At 38.1% G+C, this 27211-nt stretch overlaps 1 protein-coding gene across 5 annotated transcripts in view; it reads left to right on the top strand.

The window, feature by feature from the left end:
* The window catches only part of VPS8 (VPS8 subunit of CORVET complex), a 252301-nt gene that overhangs the window by 153705 nt on the left and 71385 nt on the right, over positions 1–27211 (top strand). For all 5 annotated transcript variants that reach the window (XM_003894741.4, XM_009201234.4, XM_021934597.2 and 2 more), the window contains 3 exons: positions 3560–3649; positions 5816–5858; positions 10729–10832. In XM_003894741.4, coding sequence (XP_003894790.3) covers positions 3560–3649; positions 5816–5858; positions 10729–10832 — 237 coding nt within the window. The remainder of the gene's footprint in view (positions 1–3559; positions 3650–5815; positions 5859–10728; positions 10833–27211) is intronic.

Genomic DNA, 27211 nt, shown 5'->3' with positions numbered 1-27211 from the left:
CCTGTGTAAGTTTATACCTACTAAGTGGTAGCCCCCGAGATTGAACCCACATAGTCTGACGCTATAGTGCATGCTCTTAATTGCTGTGATAAACTGCTTCTCCATTTATTTTAGTAAAGTCAGCTTTATAGAAATTGTTATTGATCAGCATGATAGAAATTCTAACCAACTCAATAAGCGTAGAAAAAGGAACATAGTAAAAATATTGAAAGGAGACCAAACTCTTGTTTGCAGACACAGATGGTTAGATAGTCCTGTTGTGCCATAAAACTTAATAGACTAAATAGCAATTCAGTAACTTTAGCATATTCATTGCCTTAATTCTCTTCCCTTGTTTTCTCCTGTTTCTAAATGAAAATGTACAGACACACACATTATTTTCTGTAACAGGTTAGTATGTTTCCCTTTTAACATTTATTTTTCAGCTATTACGTATCTCTTTTCCTTTCCTATCAACACTCCTGAAACAGTTGCCTGTATTTTCTGCATCTACCTCCTGAATTGCCCCCACATACTTTTAAAAAATGTTTAATTATGAAATATTTCAAATTTACAGAAATGTGCTGAATATCAACTATGTATATACCCGCCAACCAAATTTTACAGTTAACATTTTGCCATACTGGCCTTAGATCTTTGTTATCTTGTTGTCCTTGTTGGTTTATATTAAAAGTAGAGCACCCATTATCTTATTCCCCCCTCTCCCCGAGGGCTCCACCATCCTAAACTGGTGTTTATCCTTCTGATCTATGTTTTGAATTTTTTCTATATATGTATCTATAAAATACATATTAGTTTTATATGTTTTTAAAATTTGTATTAATATACAGTAGATATTTTATTATAAATTGCTTTTTTTAAACCAATTTTTTTTTTTTTTTTGAGACAGTCTCTCTCTGTCATCTAGGCTGGAGTGCAGTGGCGTGATCTCTGCTCACTGCAACCTCCACCTCGCAGATTCAAGTGATTCTCCTACCTCAGCCTCCCAAGTTGCTGAAATTATAGGCGCGTGCCACCGTGCTGATTTTTGTATTTTTAGTAGAGATGGGATTTCAGCATGTTGCCCAGGCTGGTCTTCAACTGCTGACCTCAAGTGATCCGCCCACCTTGGCCTCCCAAAGTTCTGGGATTACTGGCATGAGCCACTGCATCTGGCCACTTTTACTAAATTAAAAAAAAAATTTTATACATGTAGATCTACTTCATTCACTTAATGATCTTATGGTAATCTATCAAATGAATGTGCCAATTTATTTCCCTCTTGGTAAACATTTAGATAGTTTCCAATCTTTTGCTATTATAAACAGCGTTACAGTGTACATCCTTATATATATCTTGTGTGCCCATATGAGGTTTGTCTAAGTAATATTCTTGGAAATGGAATTGTTTAGACAACAAAGTAGTGTAGTTATACTGATATTGCCAAGTTGATTTACAGATTGTTTCTATTCTCATCAGCAGTGTCTGATATTTGCTATTTTTCACATCCTTGCTGATGCCTAGTATTTTTAGTCTTCTTAATTTTTGCCATGGTGGATATTAGTGATTACTCATGACATTAAACATCTTTCCGTATGTTTGATGACCACTGGAATTTTCTTTTCTCTGAATTATTTATTCATGTCATTTGCCATTTTTTTCTGTTGAGTTTCTGTGGTTCTCTTACTGAGTTCTAGAAGTTTTTTTCTGATTTCCCAATCTCCAATCCTTTGCTAATTTTATGTGCTGGAGATACTTTCTTCCAATTTATTATGGCACATCATTTAACTTGGCTTTTAGTGACTTCTGTTTTAGTTTACCAGTATTTATGTCTTGTGTGTGTGTGTGTGTGTTTCCTTTCCTATTTTAATGGAATAAAGGATATTCTCTTATATATATAAATTTTATAGTTTAGCTTCTTACATTTAGGCTTTTAATTCATCTGGAGTTAATTTTTGCAAGCTGATCAAAAGAAGGATTTTTATCTTTTCTTCCACATGATGGCTAATGGTTCATGTGGCATTTTATTATCCATTCCTCACTGGTTTTTAATGCCATACTGCCATATACTAAACTACCAAATATGCATGACTCTGTTTGTGGGTTCCATTCTCTTCCTTTGATTGTCCTTCCCTATACCCATACCACATATTTTAATTAATACAGCTTTTCAATAGATTTATTATTTGGAAAAAGAATCCTCCCTCTTTATTCTTTTTCTTTAAAATGGTTTGGCTATTTTTAGTGTCCTACATCTCCTAGTATTCCACATTAATTTAGAGATCACATTGTCAAGTTTCTTTAAAAGAAACAAACTCTCTGGAATTTTGATTTATGAATACATTGAATTTATAGACTGATTCAGAGAGAATTGACATCTCTAAAGTGTTGATTCTTCTCTTTCAGGAAAATGTATGCCTTTTAAAACAGCCTTTTCTGCTCTTTGGTGAGGTTTTATAGCTTTTATATAAGGTTCCTACATGTATTAAATTTGTTCATAGTTACTTTATAGTTTTTATTAATATTGTACAAGCAGATTTTTTGAGATGACCTTTTTTTATTGATTGCTGCTGCTTATTAAAATGTTACTAATTTTTGTACATTGTTTTGTATGGAGCAACCAGGCAGAATTCTTTTAAAATTCAATTTCTAGATTATTATGACGATAAGACTAATGGCAGTTTTATTTTAATTCCAATCTTGTAGTTTTTTCTTTCTCTTATCAGATGTCTAGGATCTCTAAGGCACTGGTGAATAGAAGCAGTGATAGTGTGACTGCTAACCTTGTTCCTGATTTAAAAGGGAACATATCTAATATTTTACATTAAGTATGATATTTATCATAGGATTTTGGTAGATAATTTTTATTAAGAAAATGTTATCCCCAGTTTGAGTAAGAGTGTTTTGTTTTTGTCATGAATGGGTGCTGTATTTTGCCAAATGCTTTTTCTGCATTTATTGAGACTATGATGTTTTTTCCTTTGTTCTGTTAAACTGTTATTGTTTGTTGTCTTTTTTCTTCTAATAAACATTTTTTCTAACTTGTTAATCTTTTCAAAAAAGCTACATTGGAGTTTGTGAAATCTCTCTATTGTTTCCCTATTGTTTGCCGTCATTTTCTGTACCTTTTTCCTTTTTTCTCCCTAGCCTAACGGATACTTCTTTTTTACTAATTAGAGATTTTGTTTATTAATTTTTATTAATATTTCACAAGTTGATGTGTAATGTTTTCATTGTCATTTTCAATTTTTTAATAATTATACTTGATCAAGTTCTAGTTTATATTGTTACTATGTATGTATATACGCTGGCTTTTCTCCAGTGTGTATATCTAATTCAGGTGTGTAACATTTTAAAAATAAATAAATGAAAAAAATGAGTGAATTTGGTCCAGTTAGAACTGCCAAATGAGCTACTATATGACTAGAAAGTCAGTTATTTGCACATTATACTGTAAAGTATCATACTAATAAGGTATAAATTCATTATTATCATATGAATTTTTTTCATCCTCAATGGGATCTTCCCACTCCACAAACAAGATTGGGGAAAAAAAATATTTATCTTTTTTATTTCCTAGATTACTCAGAAGTATCAGCTTCATGAAGTCACTGCTTATCTACTGGAAAAGAAAGGAGATATTCATGGTGCCTTCCTAATAATGTTAGAGGTAACATTTTACTATGTTTCTTTCATCATGTTTCTGTCTATTCCTCTATTCATTCATGAATCCATCTTAATTTCTTATGTTTCAAAGCAAGTTGCAGACAGTAATATATTTTACCCCTGAATATTTTTATCATGCGTAGCATTAACTAGAGTTTAATATTTCTTTGCGGTACTTTATTAAAAGGTAAAATGTACAACAGTAAAAAGAAATGTCATAAATGTACCATTTGATGAGTTTTTGACAAGTATTTTTATGTATATACCACAATTTGTTTGCCCATTCCTCCTTCAGGGGACACCTGGGCTGCTTCTACCTTTTGGTTGTTGTGAACAATGCTGCTGTGAACATGAGTGTACAAATACCTTTGAGTTCTTGCTTTTATTTCTTTGGGATATATACCCAGAAGTAGAATTGTTGGATCAAATAGCAATTCTATTTTTAATTTTTTGAGGAATTGCCCTACTGTTTTCCATAGCAGCTATGCCACTTTACATCCCTACCAGCAACACTCAAGGGTTCCAGTTTCTTCGCATTCTTGCTAACGCTTGCTTTCTGTTTTCTTGATTAGTAGTCATCCCGATAGGTGAAGTGACATAGCAGTTTTGTTTTGTTTTGTTTTTTAATGTTGTCATGTGGCTAGGAATAGATTAGGGATATCATATTTATATTTTAAAATGTTCCATATTGGCTTCTTGTTTCTTTCTAGCCATATGATTCTAAAATAAGCCAGGAAGAATCATCCACAGAGGCTTTGTGTAGGCTCTTAATCTCTTTTAATCTGTAAATTACTCCTATACCTCTTTTTTTCTTGCAATTTATTTGTTGACAATACCATGAACCTAGTTTTAAGGAATAAATAAGAGTATTTTTGACATTGATGAGAGGAGAAACAGGAGATCTTTGTGGGGAATGAGGCCATTATTCGTAAAAGAATACAAAGCGAAGAAGTATGGATTGCTGAAAGAGTGCCAGCAGCTTCACTAGGGCTCCACTGTGTAACATATAGGCAGGTCAGGTGAGAAACAACGGCTAGGTCCAGATTTGGACAGATTTTGTTGGACACACTAACGAGTTGTGACTAATCTTCTTATCACATGGGATCAAATAAAGGTTTTTAAGCAAGAAACTGATTTGATGTTTGTTTCATAAAGACTGCTCTGGTGACTGTTGGGGGATGGAAGGCAGGATACAGAGAAGAGGGAGGTAAAACAAAGCAGACAATACTTGGGAGGCCATTGCAATGGTACAGGTATGAGTCTCTGAGAGCTTGAACTGGGTGTGTCAGTGGCAATGGAGATAAGAGGGCAAGATTTGAGAAGTTATTGATCATTTGCATATGGTATGAGGTAACTGAGAGGGAGTAGTTGATGATTTGAGCTTATAAGCTTTTTACTCATAACCCAGTATATTATACCCCTTTTACTCATAACCCAGTATATTAGTCTCTTTTGTGTTACTCTAAAGGAATACTTGAGGCTGGGTAATTTTTAAGGAAAAGAGGTTTATTTGGCTCACAGTTCTGCAGACTATGTTAGCATCTAGCATCTGCTTCTGGTGAGGACCTCAGGAAGCGAGGGTAAAGGAGAGCTGACGTGTCACATGGCACGAGAGGGAGCAAGAATGGGGTTGGGGGAGGAGTGCCATGCTCTTTTAAACATCCAGCTCTTGTGTAAACTAACAGAGGGAGAAGTCGCTCATTACCACAGCAGGGTGCACCAAGCCATTTGTGACAGATCCACTCCCATGACCCCAGACACCTTCCACTGAGTCCCACCTTCCAACGTTGGGAATCACATTTCAACATGAGATTTGGAGGAGTCAGATATCCAAACTATATCACCCAGTATTAATTGGATTCCCTTATCCAAAGCATAGATAAATCCTGATCCTCATTCCTGTGCCTAAAGAATATAAGTGGTGACTGTGGCCGGATGACAGAAGCAGAGGTGGGCAAAATGAGTGCTACTTGATCTTTGGGTCCCTTTTCATACTGCTAGCTACACTGTCTGTAAACACAAGATTTTACTTCTGACTGACAGTAAAGGACTGTTCTTAATAACCTTGTAGTTTTGAGGGTGTTACCTTTAAAATATGTTAATTCAAGTATTGAGTGGGTAGAACTACAAAGTGTTCCTTTTTAACTCCTATGTTCTTTTTGTCTCCTAGAGACTACAAAGCAAACTTCGGGAGATAACACATCAAGGTGAAAGTAAGTTCTTAAATATAATTACAACATTTTTCATCCATGGACCCCATGTTTTAAAAGATATGTAATAAATTGCATTTATTATGTAATAATTACACTTGCATATATGCATAATTACTGTTTATTCGTTTTAACATGGATCCAAAGAGTTCATAACAGGAAATCATAGAAACCATTGTGGCTTTGTGATGTTAATTTTCAATGGAGTTAAATATACAGAAAATTAGGCACTGTTTGTTGGTTATCTTTATTTGTTTTTGAGACAGGCTTTCGCTCTATTGCCCAGGATGGAGTGCAGTGGCACAGTCTTGGCTCACTGCAACCTCCGTCTTCCAGACTCGGGCAGTCCTTCTGCCTCACCCTCCCAGGTAGCTGGGACTACAGGCGCACGCCATCACATTGGCTAATTTTTGTATTTTTTGTAGAGATGGGTTTCGCCATATCACCTGGGCTGGTTTCAAGCTCTTGGCTCAAGTGATCTGCACACCTCAGCCTCCAGAGGTGGTGAGATTGCAGACATAAGCCACCACGCTATGTTTAAATGAGGTATATAATAACATCCTAAAAATTAATGTGCCAAACAACAGCAAACCAGAGCTTCTAATTAGTAGGACGTTGAACATAACCAGTGTTTCCAAACTGAATTTATAGTTTTAACCCAAAGCAGTAAAAGTTGACAGTTTAGTATCTTGAGTGGCTTTGTCCTCAGCAAATATAAAATTTTCATCATATTCCTTGATATTTCAAAGAAAAATTATTTTAAAAAATTGTGGTGGCGTGGCGTGGTGGCTCACACCTGTAATCCCAGCACTTTAGGAGGCCGAGGCAGGCGGATCACCTGAGATCAGGAGTTCAAGATCAGCCTGGCCAGCATAGTGAACCCTGTCTCTACTAAAAATATAAAAATTAGTCAGGCATGGTAGCACGCACCTGTAGTCTCAGTTACTTGGGAGGCTGCGGCAGGACAATTGCTTGAACCTGGGAGGCAGAGGTTGCAATGAGCCGAGACTGCACCACGGCGGTCCAGCCTCAGTGTTATGACAGAGCAAAACTCCATCTCAAAAACAAACAAACAAACAAATTATGGTAAAATATACCCTAACATAAAATTTACCATTTTTAAATGTACATTTCAGTAGTATTAAGCATATTTGTGTTATTATACAATCATTACCCCCATCCACTTCCAAATTTTTTCATCTCCCCAAACTGAACATCTGTACCTATTAAGCAACAACTCCCCTATTCCCCTCTCCTCCTAGCCCCTGGCAAACACCGTTTTACTTTCTTTTTTCACCATTCTTTTTCTGAATTTGATTACTCAAGTATCTCATATGAATGAAATTATATAGTGTTTGTCCTTTTGTGACTTGTTTATTTAGCTTACCATAAGGTTCATAAATGTTGTAGCATGTGTCAGAATTTTCTTCCTTTTTAAGGCTGAATAAAATTCCATTGTATGTATAGACCACGTTTCATTTATTCATTCATCCTTCAGTGGACACTTGGGCCACTTCCACTTTTTGTCTGTTATGACTGATGCCACTATGAGCATGAATGTACAGTATCTCTTCAAGACCTGGCTCTCAGTTCTTTTGGGTATATAACCAGAAGTGGGATTGCTGGATCAAGTATTAACTCTGTTAATTTTTTGAGGAATGACCATACTTTTTTCCCTAGTTGCTGCTTTATTTTACATTCCCACCAACAGTATACAAGGTTTCCAATTTCTCCACATCCTAACATTTATATTCTGTTTTTTTTATAGTAGCTATCCATATGTGTGTGAGGTAGTATCTAATTATGGATTTGATTTGCATTTCTCTAATGATTAGTGATGATTTTCTCGAGTATTTTGGCTATTTATCTACCTTATTTGGAGAAATGTCTATTCAAGCCCTTTACCCATTTTTTAATTGGGTTGTTTGTTTTCATATTCCTTGACATTTTTAAAATAGCCCTCCTGAAGATCAGGGAATCACTTGGTGGGTGATTTTTAGATTATCCTCTTTAACGCACATGTCTTAGAGACTTCTTGGTCCACACATTTCACTAATACATGGTTTCCCTAATTCTCTGTAGATTACTTCCCTATATTTTTGTAGTAAGATCCTAGATGATAGGGTCTACGTTGTTTTATGATCATCAGGTATTATAGTAAATCTTTTTGGAATGTCAGTGAACACTTGATTGACTTTTTATATTGAAAGTTCAACTGGACACTTAATTGCTATTTTTGTACTATCAGTATGTGTTCAGTCAATTTGGTTATGTTTGTTGCATTTTGTGGTAATTTTAAAAATTTAGTGTTATAAGAATAACTTTTTGGTTTTTTTTATTTTTCTTTTTTCTTTTTTTTCTTTTGGAGATGGCATCTCTGTTGCCCAGGCTAGAGTGCAGTGGTGCAATCTTGGCTTACTGCAACCTCCGCCTCCCAGGTTCAAGTGATTTTCCTGCCTCAGCCTCCCGAGTAGTTGGGATTACAGGTGTGTGCCACCACGTCCGGCTAATTTTTGTATTTTTACTAGAGACAGGGTTTCACCGTATTGGTCAGACTGGTCTTGAACTCCTGACCTCGTGATCCACCTGCCTCGGTCTCCCAAAGTGCTGGGATTACAGGTGTGAGCCACTGCACCCAGCACCCCTCCGCCCCACCTTTTTTTTTTTTTTTGAGATAAAGTCTTGCTCTGTCGCCCAAGCTGGAATGCAGTGACGTGATCTCGGCTCACTGCAACCTCCGCCTCCCGGGTTCAAGTGATCCTCCTGCCTTAGCCTCTTGAGTAGCTGGGACTACAGGTGTGTGTCACCATGCCTAGCTAATCTTTGTATTTTTAGTAGAGATGGGGTTTTACCATGTTGGCCAGGCTGGCCTCAAACTCCTGACCTCAGGTGATCTACCCGCCTCGTCCTCCCAAAGTGTTGGGATTACAGGTGTGAGCCACTGCGCCCAGCCAAGAATAACTTTTCAAGACAATACATGAAAGACTGAGGGAAAAATTAAGAAGAGCATTCCCCCAAAATCCCTACAGTCATTTGCAGGTGGTATGTCTGCAAAGGCCAGTGTTTTGAATTCTAGTGAAAATAAATTTTCCAGAAATAGTCTTATGCCTGCTATCTACTTTCTTTCTTTTTTTCTTTCTTTCTTTTTTTTTTTTTTTGAGATGGAGTCTCACTCTGTTGCCCAGGCTGGAGTGCAGTGGCGCAATCTTGGCTCACTGCAACCTCCACCTCCCAGGTTCAAGTAATTCTTCCTGCCTCAGCCTCCAGAGTAACTGGTATTACAGGCACCCACCACCACACCCAGCTAATCTTTGTATTTTTAGTAGAGGCAAGGTTCCACCATCTTGGCCAGGCTGGTCTCAAACTCCTGACCTCAGGGTGATCCACCCACTTCGACCTCCCAAAGTGTTGGGATTACAGGCGTGAGCCACCACAACCGGCCCCATCTACTTTCATATTCCATTTTGATAGTGTGCTTAAGTATTTGGGAGGATTTGCTAATCGTGCTTTTTTCCTATGGGCTATACACAGACTACTAAAACAAGATTCCCCTACTCACTGCACAAAGAACGTTAGTCTCCTGAAGGAGACAGATATATAAATAAAACCTTATAGTAACAGTAGAATGGTGTGTCATAAAAGGTACATTGAGTGACTAAAATGTGTGGAAAATTATGGAACTATTTGTAACCTATAAATCAGTGAGTTTTGTGGAAGACCTTTGAAGAAAGACTGGAAGGATAAATAGGAGTTTGATAGAAGCAGAAGAAGGACCTTCTAGGCTGAGGAAAACATGAACATGGAAGTGCCTGACTACTAATCAGGGAGTAAAAAAGAATAGGGCAACACCAGAACGCGGAGGGTGAGATGAGCCCAAGTCTTTGCTCTGTTAACTTAGTGTCAGATCCTTACTGACATTCTATTTTTCAGAGTTAGGAGTCCTTGGTGGTTTTTATGGAAGGGAATGATCTGTTTGAACTTGTGCTTAAGAGAACCCTAGTGACAGTGTAAAAGAGAATGAGGGAGGCAAGATTGGGATGTCAAAAGTTCAACTAAGAGACTGCTGCAGTAGCATAGACGAGGTGATGAAAAGCTCCACCAGGGTAAAAGTTGTGGTCATATGCAAGCACGGAAGTAATATCAACACAAATTAGCAAGTTACCTGAATGTGTGGGGTGAAGGAGAGGGAAGCACCAAAGATGAAGATTTATAAACTGGTTGACTTAAAGATGATGATTCCATTAACTTGGTTTGTAAACGGAGGAAGGAGCAGATTTGAAATGAGAAAAATAAGTTGGATTTTGCACATATAAAGTTGAAAGTGCTTGCAGGACATCCATGTGGAGATAAATGTCTTAGGTTCATTAGAAAATTCAACCTGTAGACTTTGAATGGAATAAAGATTGGAGATGTGTATTTGAAAATTACGAACAAAGACATAAGAGTTGAAACACGAATCGCTGAAATCATTGAGACAATGAAGAGAGACCTGAAGTAGTATCTTGGGGGGAATGTCTACATTTAAGAAATAGGCAGAAGAAGAGATAGTATACCAAGAAAGGTGAGTGAGAATCTCTCTAGTAACTAATCCTTAGACAGATGATTGGGGATTTTCCATATTTCTATAGCATATTGAAATGCTAAGTATCATGTGCTTTATCTGTCCCACGAATGTAAAACATTTCGTGGGAAACTCTTATTTCACAGAATAAACTATTTTTTAATCTACAAAACATTAGTATCAGGTTTTATTAATTATTATATACTAGAAAATGAAGGTGATATAAAGAAGAAAATGTTTAACTTTTCACAAAAACTCTGAGATTATCAGCAACATATCCCGAAATGATATTTACACTTTTTCTAAATCTAGATACCAAAGAGGATCCCTCATTGAAGGATGTTGAAGATACTATGGTGGAGACCATTGCTCTTTGCCAGAGAAATTCACATAATTTGAACCAGCAGCAACGTGAGGTAGGAGAATGACTGTTTAGGTATTTAAAAGCCTGTACTTGGCCAGACATGGTGGACCACGCCCGTAATCCCAGCACTTTGGGAGGCCGAGACAGATGGATCACCTGAGGTCAGGAGTTCAAGACCAGCCTGACCAACATGGAGAAACCCCATCTCTACTAAAAATACAAAAAATTAGCCGGGTGTGGTGGTGCATGCCTGTAATCCCAGCTACTTGGAAGGCTGAGGAGGTAGAAGAATCGCTTAAACCCAGGAGGCGGAGGTTGTGGTGAGCTGAGATTGCACCATTGCACTCCAGCCTGGGCAACAAGAGTGAAACTCCGTCTCAAAAAAAAAAAAATAAAGCCTGTACTTGTCTGAAACTAGGAATCAGTTATGTTTCGGCCCTCTCAGCCACCTGGGCTTAATTCAAGTTAATTTTAATCACTTCTTAGTGTTCCCAGGAGTAGGAGACTCCCAAAGTTATTATAAAGAGTGTGTGGCCTCTTTGTTGTCACCAAAGGCTTTATATTCATGGTTTGGATGTGCTGCAATACTTAAGGTGCGTGAATACTAGATGTGCCTGTTCTCTTTGGACTGAGATTTTGTGTATTTCATGTAGTTGTACCAGAGATAGGTCATATTTTATCATCGTCTCTATTCCCTGTGGTGAAAGTGAGCATGAAGAAGTGGAGGAAAGCCCTTAAGGGCTATAGAGAAAGCTGAAGAAAGGTTAAAGAAGGCTGTGGTGTAGTCATTGTCAACCTTGGTTGCACACTACAGTCACCTGGGGAACTTTGAACAATTCCAGTACTCAAGCTGCACCCCAGATCAATTAAATTAAAGTCTCTGGCAATGAGACCCAGTCACCACCATGTTTTAAAGCTCCCTTCATGATTCCAATGTGCAGCCAGGGTTGGAACCAATGCTATCACAGATCCCAGATGGCACAAAAGAAGAAAACAAAACTGAAGGAGGTACCACTGAGCAGCAGGTGCAGGTGGGAGTTACAGCAGTGAAGCAGAAACTAAGGGGGCGAGATGTGATTTGATAGTTAAATTCTGCAGTAGTTTTAAGAAGTAAAGTTGTATCATGATACGGCTTAACTCCTTGCCTGCCCTTCCACGGCTCAGGTCTCTGACTTGACACTGCCTGGCCTCTCTCTAATGCCTGGGTTTTGAAATGGGGAACAGGTTAATTGTATATCTATATTTAGCCATACATGTTACAGTAAAAACAATAAATCATGGCATATTTTCTGTTCTTCTGAGATGAGTAAATTTCTCCTTTAAGTTTTTGTCCAGAATTTTTCAAGGTCATAAATTATGAAAAGTCTTCAGAATGTAAATTGTGTATAACAAGCCCATTTACATAAATGTGATGGTTTTTCTTTATTAAAAGAAACTTTCTGTGAAATGATACATATTTGTGATTTTTAAAAATCATGAAATATAGAAAGTTATGCAGAAAATTGTTTTTTTTTTTGTTTTTTTTAAATATTTTATTATACTTTAAGTTCTAGGGTACATGGGCACAACGTGCAGGTTTGTTACATATGTATACATGTGCCATGTTGCTGTGCTGCACCCATTAACTCGTCATTTACATTAGGTATATCTCCTAATGCTATCACTTCCCCCTCCCCCACCCCACAACAGACCCCAGTGTGTGATGTTCCCCTTCCTGTGTCCAAGTGTTCTCATTGTTCAATTCCCACCTATGAGTGAGAACATGCGGTGTTTGGTTTTTTGTCCTTGAAATAGTTTGCTGAGAATGATGGTTTCCACCTTCATCCATGTCCCTACAAAGGACATGAACTCATCCTTTTTTGTGGCTGTATAGTATTCCATGGTGTATACGTGCCACATTTTCTTAATCCAGTCTGTCATTGTTGGACATGTGGGTTGGTTCCAAGTCTTTGCTATTGTGAATAGTGCCGCAATAAACATACGTGTGCATGTGTCTTTACAGCAGCATGATTTATAATCCTTGGGGTATATACCCAGTAATAGGATAGCTGGGTCAAATGGTATTTCTAGTTTTAGATCCTTGAGGAATCGCCACACTGTCTTCCACAATGGTTGAACTAGTTTACAGTCCCACCAACAGTGTAAAAGTGTTCCTATTTCTCCACATCCTCTCCAGCACCTGTTGTTTCCTGATTTTTTAATGATAACCATTCTAACTGGTGTGAGATGGTATCTCATTGTAGTTTTGATCTGCATTTCTCTGATGACCAGTGATGATGAGCATTTTTTTATGTCTGTTGGCTGCATAAATGTCTTTTGGGAAATGTCTGTTCATATCCTTTGCCCACTTGTTGATGGGGTGGTTTGTTTTTTTCTTGTAAATTCGTTTGAGTTCTTTGTAGATTCTGGATATTAGCTCTTTGTCAGAATGGGTTTTTTTTAAAAATTAAAATATATTCGTCCCATTACTTAGAAATAACTGTCATCATCATTTGGTGAACATAACTCTAGATATTTTTTGTCTGCCTAGGTTGATATAGTAAAATTGCATCAAATAATGCTTGCTTTTAAAAATATAGTACTCAAAAAATATGTGTATAGTACTCAGCTTCCCATAGGAAACTTATGTAAAACTAAAGAATGTTCTTAATTGATGCAAAATAATTATACATATTCATGGGGTGAATGTGATATTTTGATACATGCATACAATGTGTAATGATCAAATCAGTTTACTTAGAATATCTGTCACCTCAAACATTTATCATTTCTTTGTGTTGGGAACATTTCGAGTCTTCTAGCGGTTTTGAAATATGCAATACATTATTGTTTACTGTAATCACCCTACTGTTTTGTTGAACATTAGAACTTATTAAAATTCTATCTAATTGTATGCTTGTAGCCATTGACAATCTCTCCTCATCCCCCCACCCATCCTTACCAGTTTCTGGTAACCATTCTACTCTATTCCTCCATGAGATCAACTTTTTTAGCTCCCCACATATAAGTCAGAACATGCGATATTTGTCTTTCTGTGCATGGCTTATTTCACATAACATTATGACCTCCCCTTCCATCCTTGTTGCTACAAGTGTCAGGATTTCATCCTTTTTTATGGCCAAATACTATTCTATTGTGTATATTTACTGCATTTTCTTTATCCATGCATCCATTGATTGACACTTAGGTTGATTCCATATTTTGGCTATTGTAAAAAAGTGCTACAGTGAATGGGTGCAAGTGTCCCTTTGATATACTGATTACAATATATTTCCTTTAGATAAATACCCAGTAGTAGGATTGCTGAATTATATTGTAGTTCTGTTTTTAGTTTCTTCAGGAACCCCCATGTTGTTTTCCAAAATGGCTGTACTAATTTACATGTTCACCAACCGTGTATAAGGCTTTCCTTTTCTCCACATCCTCAGCAAGACTCATCTCTGATCTTTTCTATCATTGCTGTTCTAAGAAGTGTGATGTGAATCTCATGGTTACTTTGTTTTACATTTTCTTGATGGTTAGCGATGTTGGAACATATTTTTCATGAACCTGTTGGCCATTTGTATGGCCGACATGTTGATCTTCTTTTGAGAAATGTCTATTCATATCCTTTGCCCACTTCTTAATTGGATTATTTAGTTCTTTTTTGCTATTGAGTTGTTTGAGTTCCTTATATATTCTAAATATTAGTCCCTTGTCAGAAGACTAGTTTGTAAATATTATCTTTCATTGTAAATGTTGTCTCTTCACTCTTTGGATCATTTCCTTGCTGTGCAGAAGTTTTATAGTTTAACATAATGCTACTTGTCTATTTTTTTTGTTTTGTTTTGTTTTCGTTACCTGTGATTTTGAAGTGTTAGCTGTAAAATTTTTGCCTAGACCAATGTCCTGAAGAATTTCCCTTATATTTTCTTCCAGTAGTTTTATGCATGTGGGCTTTACGTTTAAGTCTTTAATCTATGCTGAGTTAGTTTTGTATATTGTGAGAGATAAGAGTCTAGTTTCATTCTTTGCCATATGGATATCCAGTTTACCCAACACCATTTACTGAAGAGGGTGTCTTTTCCCTAATGTATGTTATTGGCTCCTTTGTGAAAAATCAGTCAGCTATAAATATGTGGATTTATTTCTGCGTTCTCTGTTCTATTCCATTGGTCTATGTGTCTGTTTTTATACCAGTACCATGCTGTTTTGGTTATTACAGCTTTGTAATATATTTTGACATCAGGTAGTATGATGCCTACAGATGTATCCTTTTTGTTCAGGATTGCTTTGGCTATTCAGGATCTTTTGTAGTTCCATATGAATTTTAAGATTTTTTTTTTCTATTTCTGTGAAAAATGTTATTGGTATTTTGATAGGGATTGCATTGAATCTACACATTGCACTGGGTAGTATTGTCATTTTAACTTTATTCTTCTGATCCATGAGCATGGGATGTCTTTTTATTTGTGTATATTCAGTTTCTTTCATCAGAGTTTTGTAGTTTTCCTTATAGAGGTCTTTCACCTCCTTGGTTAAATGTATTCCTAGGTATTTTGTTTTATTGTTTGTAGCTCATGTAAATGAGATTGCTTTCTTGAATTCTTTTTCAGATAGTTTGTTATTGGTATGTAGAAATGCTACTGATTGTTGAATGTTGATTTTTGAATGCAGCAACTTCACTGAATTTGTTTATCAGTTCTAACAGTTTCTTGGTGGAGTCTTTAGGTTTTCATATGAGATAATTCATATGAGATAATGTCACTTTCAAATAAGGACAGTTTGATTTCCTCTTTTCCAATTTGGATGCCTTTTATTTCTTCCTCTTGCCTTATTGCTCTGGCTAGGATTTCCAATACTATGTTGAATAACAGTGGTAAAAGTGGGCATCATTGTCTCTTTCAAGTTCATAGAAAAAAGGCTTTCAGCTTTTTCCTATTTGGTATGATGTTAGTTGTGTGTTTGTTATATATGGCCTTTATTATGTTAAGGTGTGTTCTTTCTCTGCCTAATTTATTGAGAATTGTATCATAAAGAGATGTTGAATTTTGTCAACTGTTTTTTCTGCACTGATTGAGATGATCATGTGGTTTTCTTCATTGTGTTGATGTGATGTATCACATTTATTTATTGACATATGTTGAATCATCCTTGTATTTCTAGGATAAATCACACTTAATCATGATTTATTACAGTTGACTCTTGAACAACACAAAGCATGGGGTGCCAACCCCCTTGCAGTTGAAAATTTGCATATATCTTGGTCCTCCTTCCTCCTTCCCCTTCTCGTATTGATCCATATCTATTGTTCCCATCATTACATCCATGTGTTCCCAATGTTTAGCTCCCATTGTAATTATGTGTATATGTTTATAATTATTATACATTTCCATTTTTATGATATGTATGATACCATGCCAATAAGGAAATTCCCATGGACTCATACTTGCTTCCTACTGTCGCCTTCACATACCTACTAATTTTAATTAATCACAGTGTTTTACCTAATTAAGGGTTATAACACATTCTTTTCTCTGTCTATAATTTCCATAGTTGTGTAACCTTTATTTAGGTAGATCATACCAGTCTTTTTGTTGTGATTTTTTTATTCCTAAATTTTTATTTTTATTCATCTTTTGATTGGCAGCCTGTATTTGGACTTTTTTTGTTGTTTTTCATTTAACTTGCTCTTTTTTCCCCCCAACTTTTATTTTAGAATCAGAGAGTACATGACTTTTTGTTGTGTCTCTGCCAGGTTTTGATATCAGAATGGTACTGGCCTTTGTTACCTAGATATATTACATGGTATTGAGGTTTAGAGTATGAATGAATAATCTGTCTCCAAGGTGGTAAGCATAGTACCCGATGTGTAGTTTTTATTCAACTCTTATCCCCCTTCTTCCTTCTTATATTCCCCAGTGTCTATTGTTCTCATTTTTATGACCATATGCCCAATGTTTAGCTCCCACTTATAAATGAAAACACATGGTATTTGGTTTTCAGTTTCTGCCATTAGTTTACTTAGGATAATGGCCTCCAGCTCCATTTATGTTGCTGCAAAGGACGTGATTTCATTCTTTTTATGGCTGCATAGTATTCCACGGTGTGTATGTAACACCTTTTCTTTTTTTAAAATTTATGTTCTAGGGTACATGTGCACAACGTGCAGGTTTGTTACATATGTATACATGTGTCATGTTGCTGTGCTGCACCCATTAACTTGTCATTTACATTGGGTATATCTCCTAATGCTATCCCTCCCCACGGCCCCCACCCCACAACAGGTCCTGGTGTGTGATGTTCCCCTTCCTGTGTACAAGTGTTCTCATTGTTCATTTCCCACCTATGAGTGAGAACATGCAGTGTTTGGTTTTCTGTTCTTGCGATAGTTTGCTGAGAATGATGGTTTCCAGCTGCATCCACGCCCCTACAAAGGACACGAACTCATCCTTTTTTGTGGCTGCATAGTATTCCATGGTGTATTTGTGCCACATTTTCTTAATCCAGTCTGTCACTGATGGACATTTGGGTTGATTCCAAGTCTTTGCTATTGTGAATAGTGCTGCAATAAACATATGTGTGCATGTGTCTTTATAGCAGCATGATTTATAATCCTTTGGGTATATACCCAGTAATGGGATAGCTGGGTCAAATGGTATATCTAGTTCTAGATCCTTGAGGAATCACCACACTGTCTTCCACAATGGTTGAACTAGTTTACAGTCCCACCAACAGTGTAAAAGTGTTCGTATTTCTCCACATCCTCTCCAGCATCTGTTGTTTCCTGACTTTTTAATGATTGCCATTCTAACTGGTGTGAGATGGTATCTCATTGTGGTTTTGGTTTGCATTTCTCTGATGGCTAGTGATGATGAGCATTTTTTTATGTGTCTGTTGGCTGCATAAATGTCTTCTTTTGAGAAGTGTCTGTTCATATCCTTTGCCCACTTTTTGATGGGGTTATTTTTTTCTTGTAAATTTGTTTGAGTTCTTTTTAGATTCTGGATATTAGCCCTTTATCAGATGAATAGATTGCAAAAATTTTATCCCATTCTGTAGGTTGCCTATTCACTCTGATGGTAGTCTGTTTTGCTGTGCAGAAGCTCTTTAGTTTAATTAGATCCCATTTGTCAATTTTGGCTTTTGTTGCCATTGCTTTTGGTGTTTTAGACATGAAGTCCTTACCCATGCATGTGTCCTGAATGGTGTTGCCTAGGTTTTCTTCTAGGGCTTTTATGGTTTTAGGTCTAACATTTAAGTCTTTAATCCATCTTGAGTTAATTTTTGTATAAAGTGTAAGGAAGGGATCCAGTTTCAGCTTTCTACTTATAGCTAGCCAATTTTCCCAGCACCATTTATTAAATAGGGAATCCTTTCCCCATTTCTTGTTTTTTTCAGGTTTGTCAAAGATCAGATGGTTGTAGATGTGTGGTATTATTTCTGAGGGCTCCGTTCTGTTGCATGCTGTTTTGGTTACTGTAGCCTTGTAGCATAGTTTGAAGTCGGGTAGCCTAATGCCTCCAGCTTTGTTCTTTTTGCTTAGGATTGTCTTGGCAATGCGGGCTCTTTTTTGGTTTCATATGAACTTTAAAGTAGTTTTTTCCAATTCTGTGAAGAAAGTCATTGGTAGCTTGATGGGGATGGCATTTAATCTATAAATTATCTTAGGCAGTATGGCCATTTTCACGATATTGATTTTTCCTATCCATGAGCATGGAATGTTCTTCCATTTGTTTGTGTCCTGTTTTATTTCATTGAGCAGTGGTTTGTAGTTCTCCTTGAAGAGGTCCTTCACATCCCTTTTAAGTTGGATTCCTAGGTATTCTCTTCTCTTTGAAGCAATTGTGAATGGGAGTTCACTCATGATTTGGCTCTGTTTGTCTGTTATTGGTGTATAGGAATGCTTGTGATTTTTGCACATTGATTTTGTATCCTGAGACTTTGCTGAAGTTGCTTATCAGCTTAAGGAGACTTTGGGCTGAGACGATGGGGTTTTCTAAATATACAGTCATGTCATCTGCAAACAGGGACAATTTGACTTCCTCTTTTCCTAATTGAATACCCTTTATTTCTTTCTCTTGCCTGATTGCCCTGGCCAGACATCCAACACTATGTTGAATAGGAGTGGTGAGAGAGGGCATCCCTGTCTTGTGCCAGTTTTCAAGGAGAATGCTTCCAGTTTTTGCCCATTCGGTATGATGTTGGCTGTGGGTTTGTCATAAATAGCTCTGATTATTTTGAGATACGTTCCATCAATACCGAATTTATTGAGAGTTTTTAGCATGAAGGGCTGTTGAATTTTGTCAGAGGCCTTTTCTGCATCTATTGAGATAATCATGTGGGTTTTTGTCTTTGGTTCTGTTTATATGCTGGATTACGTTTATTGATTTGTGTATGTTGAACCAGCCTTGCATCCTAGGGATGAAGCCCACTTGATCATGGTGGATAAGCTTTTTTATTTTTTATTTTTTTGAGACGGAGTCTCACTCTGTCGCCCAGGCTGGAGTGCAGTGGCCGGATCTCAGCTCACTGCAAGCTGTGCCGCCCGGTTTAGTCCATTCTCCTGCCTCAGCCTCCCAAGTAACTGGGACTACAGGTGCCCGCCACCTCACCCAGCTAGTTTTTTTGTGTTTTTTTTTAAGTAGAGACGGAGTTTCACTGTGTTAGCCAGGATGGTCTTGATCTCCTGACGTCGTGATCTGCCTGTCTCGGCCTCCCAAAGTGCTGGGATTACAGGCTTGCGCCACCACGCCTGGCCTGGATAAGCTTTTTGATGTGCTGCTGGATTCGATTTGCCAGTGTTTTATTGAGTATTTTTGCATCGATGTTCATCAGGGATATTGGTCTAAAATTCTCTTTTTTTGTTGTGTCTCTACCAGGCTTTGGTATCAGGATGATGGCCTCATAAAATGAGTTAGGGAGGATTCCCTCTTTTTCTTTTGATTGGAATAGTTTCAGAAGGAATGGTACCAGCTCCTCCTTGTACCTCTGGTAGAATTCGGCTGTGACTCTGTCCGGTTCTGGACTTTTTTTGGTTGGTAGGCTATTAATGATTGCCTCAATTTCAGAGCCTGTTATTGGTCTATTCAGGGATTCAACTTCTTCCTGGTTTAGTCTTGGGAGAGTGTAACTGTCCAGGAATTTATTCATTTCTTCTAGGTTTTCTAGTTTATTTGCGTAGAAGTGTTTATAGTATTCTCTGATGGTAGTTTGTATTTCTGTGGGGTCAGTGGTAATATCCCCTTTATCATTTTTTATTGTGTCTATTTGATTCTTCTCTCTTTTCTTCTTTATGAATCTTGCTAGCAGTCTATCAATTTGGTTGATCTTTTCAAAAAAACCAGCTCCTGGATATTCACTGATTTTTTTGAAGGTTTTTTGTGTCTTTATCTCCTTCAGTTCTGTTCTGATCTTAGTTATTTCTTGCCTTCTGCTAGCTTTTGAATGTGTTTGCTCTTGCTTCTCTAGTTCTTTTAATTGTGATGTTAGGATGTCAATTTCAGATCTTTCCTGCTTTCTCTTGTGGGCATTTAGTGCTATAAATTTCCCTCTACACACTGCTTTAAATGTGTCCCAGAGATTCTGATACATTGTATTTTTGTTCTGATTGGTTTCAAAGAACATCTTTATTTCTGCCTTCATTTCATTATGTACCCAGTAGTCATTCAGGAGCAGGTTGTTCAGTTTCCGTGTTAGTTGAGTGGTTTTGAGCGACTTCCTTAATCCTGTGTTCTAGTTTGATTGCACTGTGGTCTGAGAGACAGTTTGTTATAATTTCTGTTCTTGTACATTTGCTAAGGAGTGCTTTACTTCCAACTATGTGGTCAATTTTGGAATAAGTGAGATGTGGTGCAGAGAAGAATGTATATTCTGTTGATTTGGGGTGGAGAGTTCTGTAGATGTCTATTAGGTCCACTTGGTGCAAAGTTGAGTTCAATTCCTGGATATCCTTGTTAACTTTCTGTTTCGTCCATCTGTCTAATGTTGACAGTGGGGTGTTAAAGTCTGCCATTATTATTGTATGGGAGTCTAAGTCTCTTTGTAAGTGTCTAAGGACTTGCTTTATGAATCTGGGTGCTCCTGTATTGGGTGCATATATATTCAGGATAGTTAGCTCTTCTTGTTGAATTGATCCCTTTACCATTATGTAATGGCCTTCTTTGTCTCTTTTGATCTTTGCTGGTTTAAAGCCTGTTTTATCAGAGACTAGGATTGCAACCCCTGTCTTTTTTTGTTTTCCATTTGCTTGGTAGATCCTCCTCCATCCTTTATTTTGAGCCTATGTGTGTCTCTGCACGTGAGATGGGTCTCCTGAATACAGCACACTGATGGGTCTTGACTCTTTATCCAATTTGCCAGTCTGTGTCTTTTAATTGGAGCATTTAGCCCATTTACATTTAAGGTTAATATTGTTTTGTGTGAATTAGATAGCTGGTTATTTTGCTTGTTAGTTGATGCAGTTTCTTCATAGCATCGATGGTCTTTACAGTTTGGTATGTTTTTGCAATGGCTGATACCAGTTGTTCCTTTCCATGTTCAGTGCTTCCTTCAGGAGCTCTTGTAGGGCTGGCCTGGTGGTGACAAAATCTCTCAACATTTGCTTGTCTGTAAAGGATTTTATTTCTCCTTCACTTATGAAACTTAGTTTGGATGGATATGAAATTCTGGGTTGAAAATTCTTTTCTTTAAGAATGTTGAATATTGGCCCCCACTCTCTTCTGGCTTGTAGAGTTTCTCCAGAGAAATCTGCTGTTAGTCTGAGGGGCTTCCCTTTGTGGGTAACCCGACCTTTCTCTCTGGCTGCCCTTAACATTTTTTCCTTCATTTCAACTTTGGTGAATGTGACAATTATGTGTCTTGGAGTTGCTCTTCTCGAGGAGTATCTTTGTGGCATTCTCTGTATTTCCTGAATTTGAATGTTGGCCTGCCTTGCTAGGTTGGGGAAGTTCTCCTGGATAATATCCTGCAGAGTGTTTTCCAGCTTGGTTCCATTCTGTCCGTCACTTTCAGGTACACCAATCACACATAGATTTGGTCTTTTCACATAGTCCCATATTTCTTGGAGGCTTTGTTCATTTTTTTTTTTTACTCTTTTTTCTCTAAACTTCTCTTCTCACTTCATTTCTTTCATTTGATCTTCAATCACTGATACCCTTTCTTCCAGTTGATCAAGTTGGTTACTGAAGCTTGTGCATTTGTCACGTAGTTCTCGTGTCATGGTTTTCAACTCTATCAGTTCATTTAAGGACTTCTCTGCATTGGTTATTCTAGTTAGCTGTTTGTCAAATCTTTTTTCAAGGTTTTTAGCTTCTTTGAGATGGGTTCAAACTTCCTCCTTTAGCTCGGAGAAGTCTGATCGTCTGAAGCCTTCTTCTCTCAACTCGTCAAAGTCATTCTCTGTCCAGCTTTGTTCCATTGCTGGCGAGGAGCTGCGTTCCTTTGGAGGAGGAGAGGTGCTCTAATTTTTAGAATTTTCAGCTTTTCTGCACTGCTTTTTCCCCATCTTTGTGGTTTTATCTGCCTTTGGTCTTTGATGATGGTGATGTACAGATGGGGTTTTAGTGTGGATGTCCTTTCTGTTTGTTAGTTTTCCTTCTAATAGTCAGGACCCTCAGCTGCAGGTCTGTTGGAGTTTGGTGGAGGTCCACTCCAGACCCTGTTTGCCTGGATATCAGCAGCAGAGGCTGCAAAAGAGTGAATATTGCTGGACAGCAATTGTTGCCGCCTGATTGTTCCTCTGGAAGCTTCGTCTCAGAGGGGTACCCAGCCATGTGAGGTGTGAAGTGTCAGTCTGCCCCTAGGTGGGGGGTGTCTCCCAATTAGGCTACTCGGGGGTCAGGGACCCACTTGAGCAGGCAGTCTGTCCGTTCTCAGATCTCAAACTCTGTGCTGGGAGAATAACTACGCTCTTCAAGGCTGTCAGACAGGGACATTTAAATCTGCAGTGGTTTCTGCTTCCTTTTGTTTGGGTATGCCCTATCCCCCAGAGGTAGAGTCTACAGAGGCAGGCAGGCCTCCTTGAGGTATGATGGGCCCCACCCAGTTCGAGCTTCCCAGTGCTTTGTTTACCTACTCAAGCCTCAGCAATGGTGGGCACCCCTCCCCCAGCCTCGCTGCGCTGCCGCCTTGCAGTTCGATCTCAGACTGCTGTGCTAGCAATGAGGGAGGCTCCATGGGCGTGGGACCCTCTGAGCCAGGCAAGGGATACAGTCTCCTGGAGTGTCATTTGCTAAGACCCTTGGTAAAGCACAGTATTAAGATGGGAGTGACCTGATTTTCCAGGTGTTGTGTGTCGGTTTCCCTGGGCTAGGAAAGAGAATTTCCTTCCCCCTTGCGCTTCCCAGGTGAGGCAATGCCTTGCCCTGCTTCGGCTCTCACTCGGTGGACTGCACCCACTGTCCTGCACCCGCTGTCCGACATGCCCCAGTGAGATGAACCCAGTACCTCAGTTGGAAATGCAGAAATCACCTGTCTTCTGTGTCACTCACACTGGGAGCTGGAGGCTGGAGCTGTCCCTATTCGGCCATCTTGGAACTGCCGTCCAACACATTTTCTTTATCCAGTCCACTGTTGATGGGCACCTGGTTGAGTCCATGTCTTTGCTATTGTGAATAATGCTGCAGTCGACATACAGGTACATGTATCTTTTTGATAGAATGATTTCTTTTCCTTTGGGTATATTACAAATGGTGGAATTGCTGGGTCAAATGATAGTTCAACTCTCAGTTCTTTTGAGAAGTCTCCAAACTGCTTTCCACAGTAGTTGAACTAATTTACATTCCTACTAATAGTATACGTAAGTGTTCCCTTTTCTCTGCAGCGTTGCGAATGTCTGCTATTTTTTGACTTTTTAACAAAAGCCATTCTCACTGGTGTGAGATGATGTCTTATTGATTTGCATTTCTCTGATGATTAGTGATGCGTTGCATTTTATGTTTATTGGCCATTTGCATGTCTTTTTTTAAGAAGCGTCTGTTAATGTCCTTTACCCACTTTGTAATGAAGTTGTTTTTTGCTTGTTGATATAAGTTCATTATAGATTCTAGACACTAGACATTTGTCAGATGCATAGTTTGTGACTATTTCCTCTCATTCTCTAGGTTGTATGTTTAGTCCATTGATAGTTTCTCTTGCTGTGCAGAAGCTCTTTAGTTTAATTAGGTCTCGTTTTTCAATTGTTGTTTTGTTGCAGTTTCTTTTGAGGACTTAGCTATAAATTCTTTACCAAGGCTGATATTGAGAAGAATATTTCCTAGGTTTTCTTCTAAGAGTTTTATACTCTGAGGTCTTACATTCAAGTCTAATCCATCTTAAGTTGATTTTTATATATAGTGATACTTAGTTCCCCAGTTTCATTCTTCTGTGTATGGATAGCCAACTATCCTAGCACCCTTTATTGAATAGGGAGTCTTTTTCTCATTGCTTATCTTTTTTTTGGTCAACTTTTTCAAAGCTCAGATGCTTGTGGGTGTGGGTCAGCTTTTGAATATGTTGCTGGATTTGGTTTGCTAGTATTTTGTTGAGGACCTTTGCATGTATGTTCATCAGGAGTATTAGCCTGATGTTTTCTTTCCTCTTTTTTTTTTTTATATTGTGTCTCTGCCAGGTTTTGGTATCAAAATGATGCTGGCCTCATAGAATAAATTAGGGAGGAGTCTCTCATCCTTACTTTTTTGAAATAATTTCAGTAGAATTGGTGCCAGGTTTTTTTTTTTATATGTCTGGTAGAATTTGGCTGTGAATCCGTCTGGTCCTGGCCTTTTTCTTGTTGGTAGGCTTTTTATTACTGCTTCAATTTCAGAACTTGTTATATTGATTTGTTCAGGGTTTCAATTTCTTTCTGGTTCCATCTTGGAAGGTTGTATGTTTCCAGGAATTTATCCATTTCTTCTAGGTTTTCTAGTTTGTGTGTATAGAGGTGTTTATAATAGTCTCTGAGGGTTTTCCTTTTTTTAATATTTCTGGGGGTCAATGTTATGTCCCATTGTTTGTTTGGATATGAAATTTTGGGTTGGAATTTTTTTCTGTAAGAATGCTGAGTATAAGCCCCCAGTCTCTTCTGGTTTGTATGGTTTCTGCAGAAAAGTCCACTGTTTGCCTGATGGGATTCCCTTTGTAGGTGACCTGCCCCTTCTCTCTAGCGGCCTTTAATTTTTTTTTTCATGTTGACCTTGGAGAATCTGATGACCATGTGTCTTGGTAATGGTTGTCTTGTATAATATCTCACAAAGGTTCTCTGCATTTCCTGAGTTTAAATGTCAGCCTCTCAAGGTCAAGAACCTAGCGAGGTTAGGGAAATTTTTGTGGACAGTATCCTCAAATATGTTTTCCAGGTTGCTTGTCCTCTCTCCCTCTCTTTCAGGAATGCCAAAGGTTTGCTACCTTTACATAATCTCATATTTCCTGGAGGTTTTGTTCATTTTTTTTCTTTTTTTCTTTGCTTTTGTCATTATTTTTTGTTTGAAGAACTCGTCTTCATTTTTTATTTGAAGAACCAGTCTTCAAGCTCTGAGATTCTTTCTTCAGCTTGATCTACTCTGCTGTTAATTGTCCCACTTGTATTATATGATTCTTGTAGTGAGTTTTTCAGCTCTAACAGATCAGTTTGGTTCTTTCTTAAAATGGCTTTTTCCTCTTTCAGCTCATATCATTTTATTAGATTCCTAAGATTCCTTGGATTTGAATTCAACTTTCTCCACATCTCAAACATCTTCATTCCTATCCAAATTCTGAATTCTGTATCTGTCATTTCAGCCATTTCAGCATGGTGAAGATCCATTGCTGGGGAATTAGTGGGGTTGTTTGCTATTAAGAAGAAACTCTGGCTTTTTGAGTTTCCAGAGTTCGTTCTTATCTGTATAAGCTGGTGTACCTTTAATATTTGAAGTTGCTGTACTTTGGATGGCATTTTTTGCTTTTGTATTCTTTGATGCCTTTGAAGGTTTGACTGTGGTATAATGTGGGGTCAGTCAACTGTCTTCATTTCTGGAAGATTTCAGGGGGCCAAGGCTGAGCTCAACACTACTGGGCAGCTTGTTCTAACCCTTAGCGGCTGAGACCAGACCTATGGCTTTGTGCTCTGGCCCCTCGAACTTATGTACTTGCTGCATTGGAGGAGCTAAAATGTTTCTGGTCAGCTGGTAACAATGCTGCAGTGGGGGATGCCAGCTAAAGCACTTTGTTGAGGCAGTGGCTGTGGAGTCCATCCTTGTGTGTGTGTGTGCCAGCAGCAACAGTGGCATGACAGGTGCACATGCCTGTGCCAGGATGGACAGCAGTGGTTTGGGGTGCACTGCACACCAGCAGGGGTGGGTGGCAGAATCTTCATGGGGGCAGGGCAGCAGTGGGTTCATTTTTTTTTTTTTGAGACTGAGTCCCGCTCTTCTTGCCCAGGCTGGAGTGCAATGGCACAATCTTGGCTCACTGCAACCTCCGCCTCCTGGTTACAAGTGGTTCTCCTACCTCAGCCTCCCAAGTAGCTGGGATTACAGGCACCTGCCACCACGCCCGGCTAATTTTTTTGTATTTTTAGTAGAGATGGGGTTTCACCATGTTGCCCAGGCTGGTCTTGAGTTCCTGACCTCAGGTGATCTGCCTGCCTTGGCTTCCCAAAGTGCTGGGATTACAGGCTTGAGCCACCATGCCTGGCCATTCAGTTTTATAATGAATATTTTTCCTAAGGCTTAGGAAGAACACAGAATTTAGAGTCAGGTAATTGACTGGCTGTGTGGTCTTTGAAAAATTGCTTAACTTCAGTGAGCCTCAATTTCATATCTCTGGTGAATATAATACCTACTGTATAAGGTTATTATGAGATTGAAATGCAAAAATGTAAATGTAAAGCATTTAGTAGTGATTAATGTAATATGACTAAATGATAGATTTTTTAAAAATCTCTTGACATGGTTGATCATGTTAACTGATACAGTTTTAACTTCTATTTTCTGGTCCGTGATGACTTGGGAAATATAAGATAATGCTTGATGTGGAAAAAACTTTGGATAACCTTTACTCATTTTTCTTGCTTGACATAGCTGAAGAAAATTGAGTAGGGGACAGCTGGCGGGTGTGTTTTTTTCTTTATGCAGCATTAGGGTTATTTTAAACTTTGTCAGTGATAAATTTTTAATAGAGTAGATAAGAATCTAGCAGGAGGCTCTTTCCTGGCTTCTTTGAACCTGCCCTCCCCTGAGGCAAGTCAGATTGCAGTTCCAAGGCCTAGACTTACTTAACTTTGGCCTCCTTATGTTTCCCAAGGCTTCATGATAAAGATGCCTATTCTAGCTGTGGTTTCTGCTTTGTATTGTCTCTCTTTTTTTTGCCCCAAATATTTCCATTTTTATTTTTCTTATTTTTACAAACAAATGGTATGTGAGAAGTACATTTCAACCTGTAAAACATTATGGTGATGTTAGTTATTCTTTTGTTTTTCATTGTTTTCTTTGACCA

This window comes from Papio anubis, chromosome 2 (assembly GCF_008728515.1).
Source record: "Papio anubis isolate 15944 chromosome 2, Panubis1.0, whole genome shotgun sequence".
Classification (NCBI taxonomy): domain Eukaryota; kingdom Metazoa; phylum Chordata; class Mammalia; order Primates; family Cercopithecidae; genus Papio; species Papio anubis.
The sequence above is the reverse complement of the archived record's forward strand: the minus strand, read 5'-3'. Positions and strand labels throughout refer to the sequence as shown.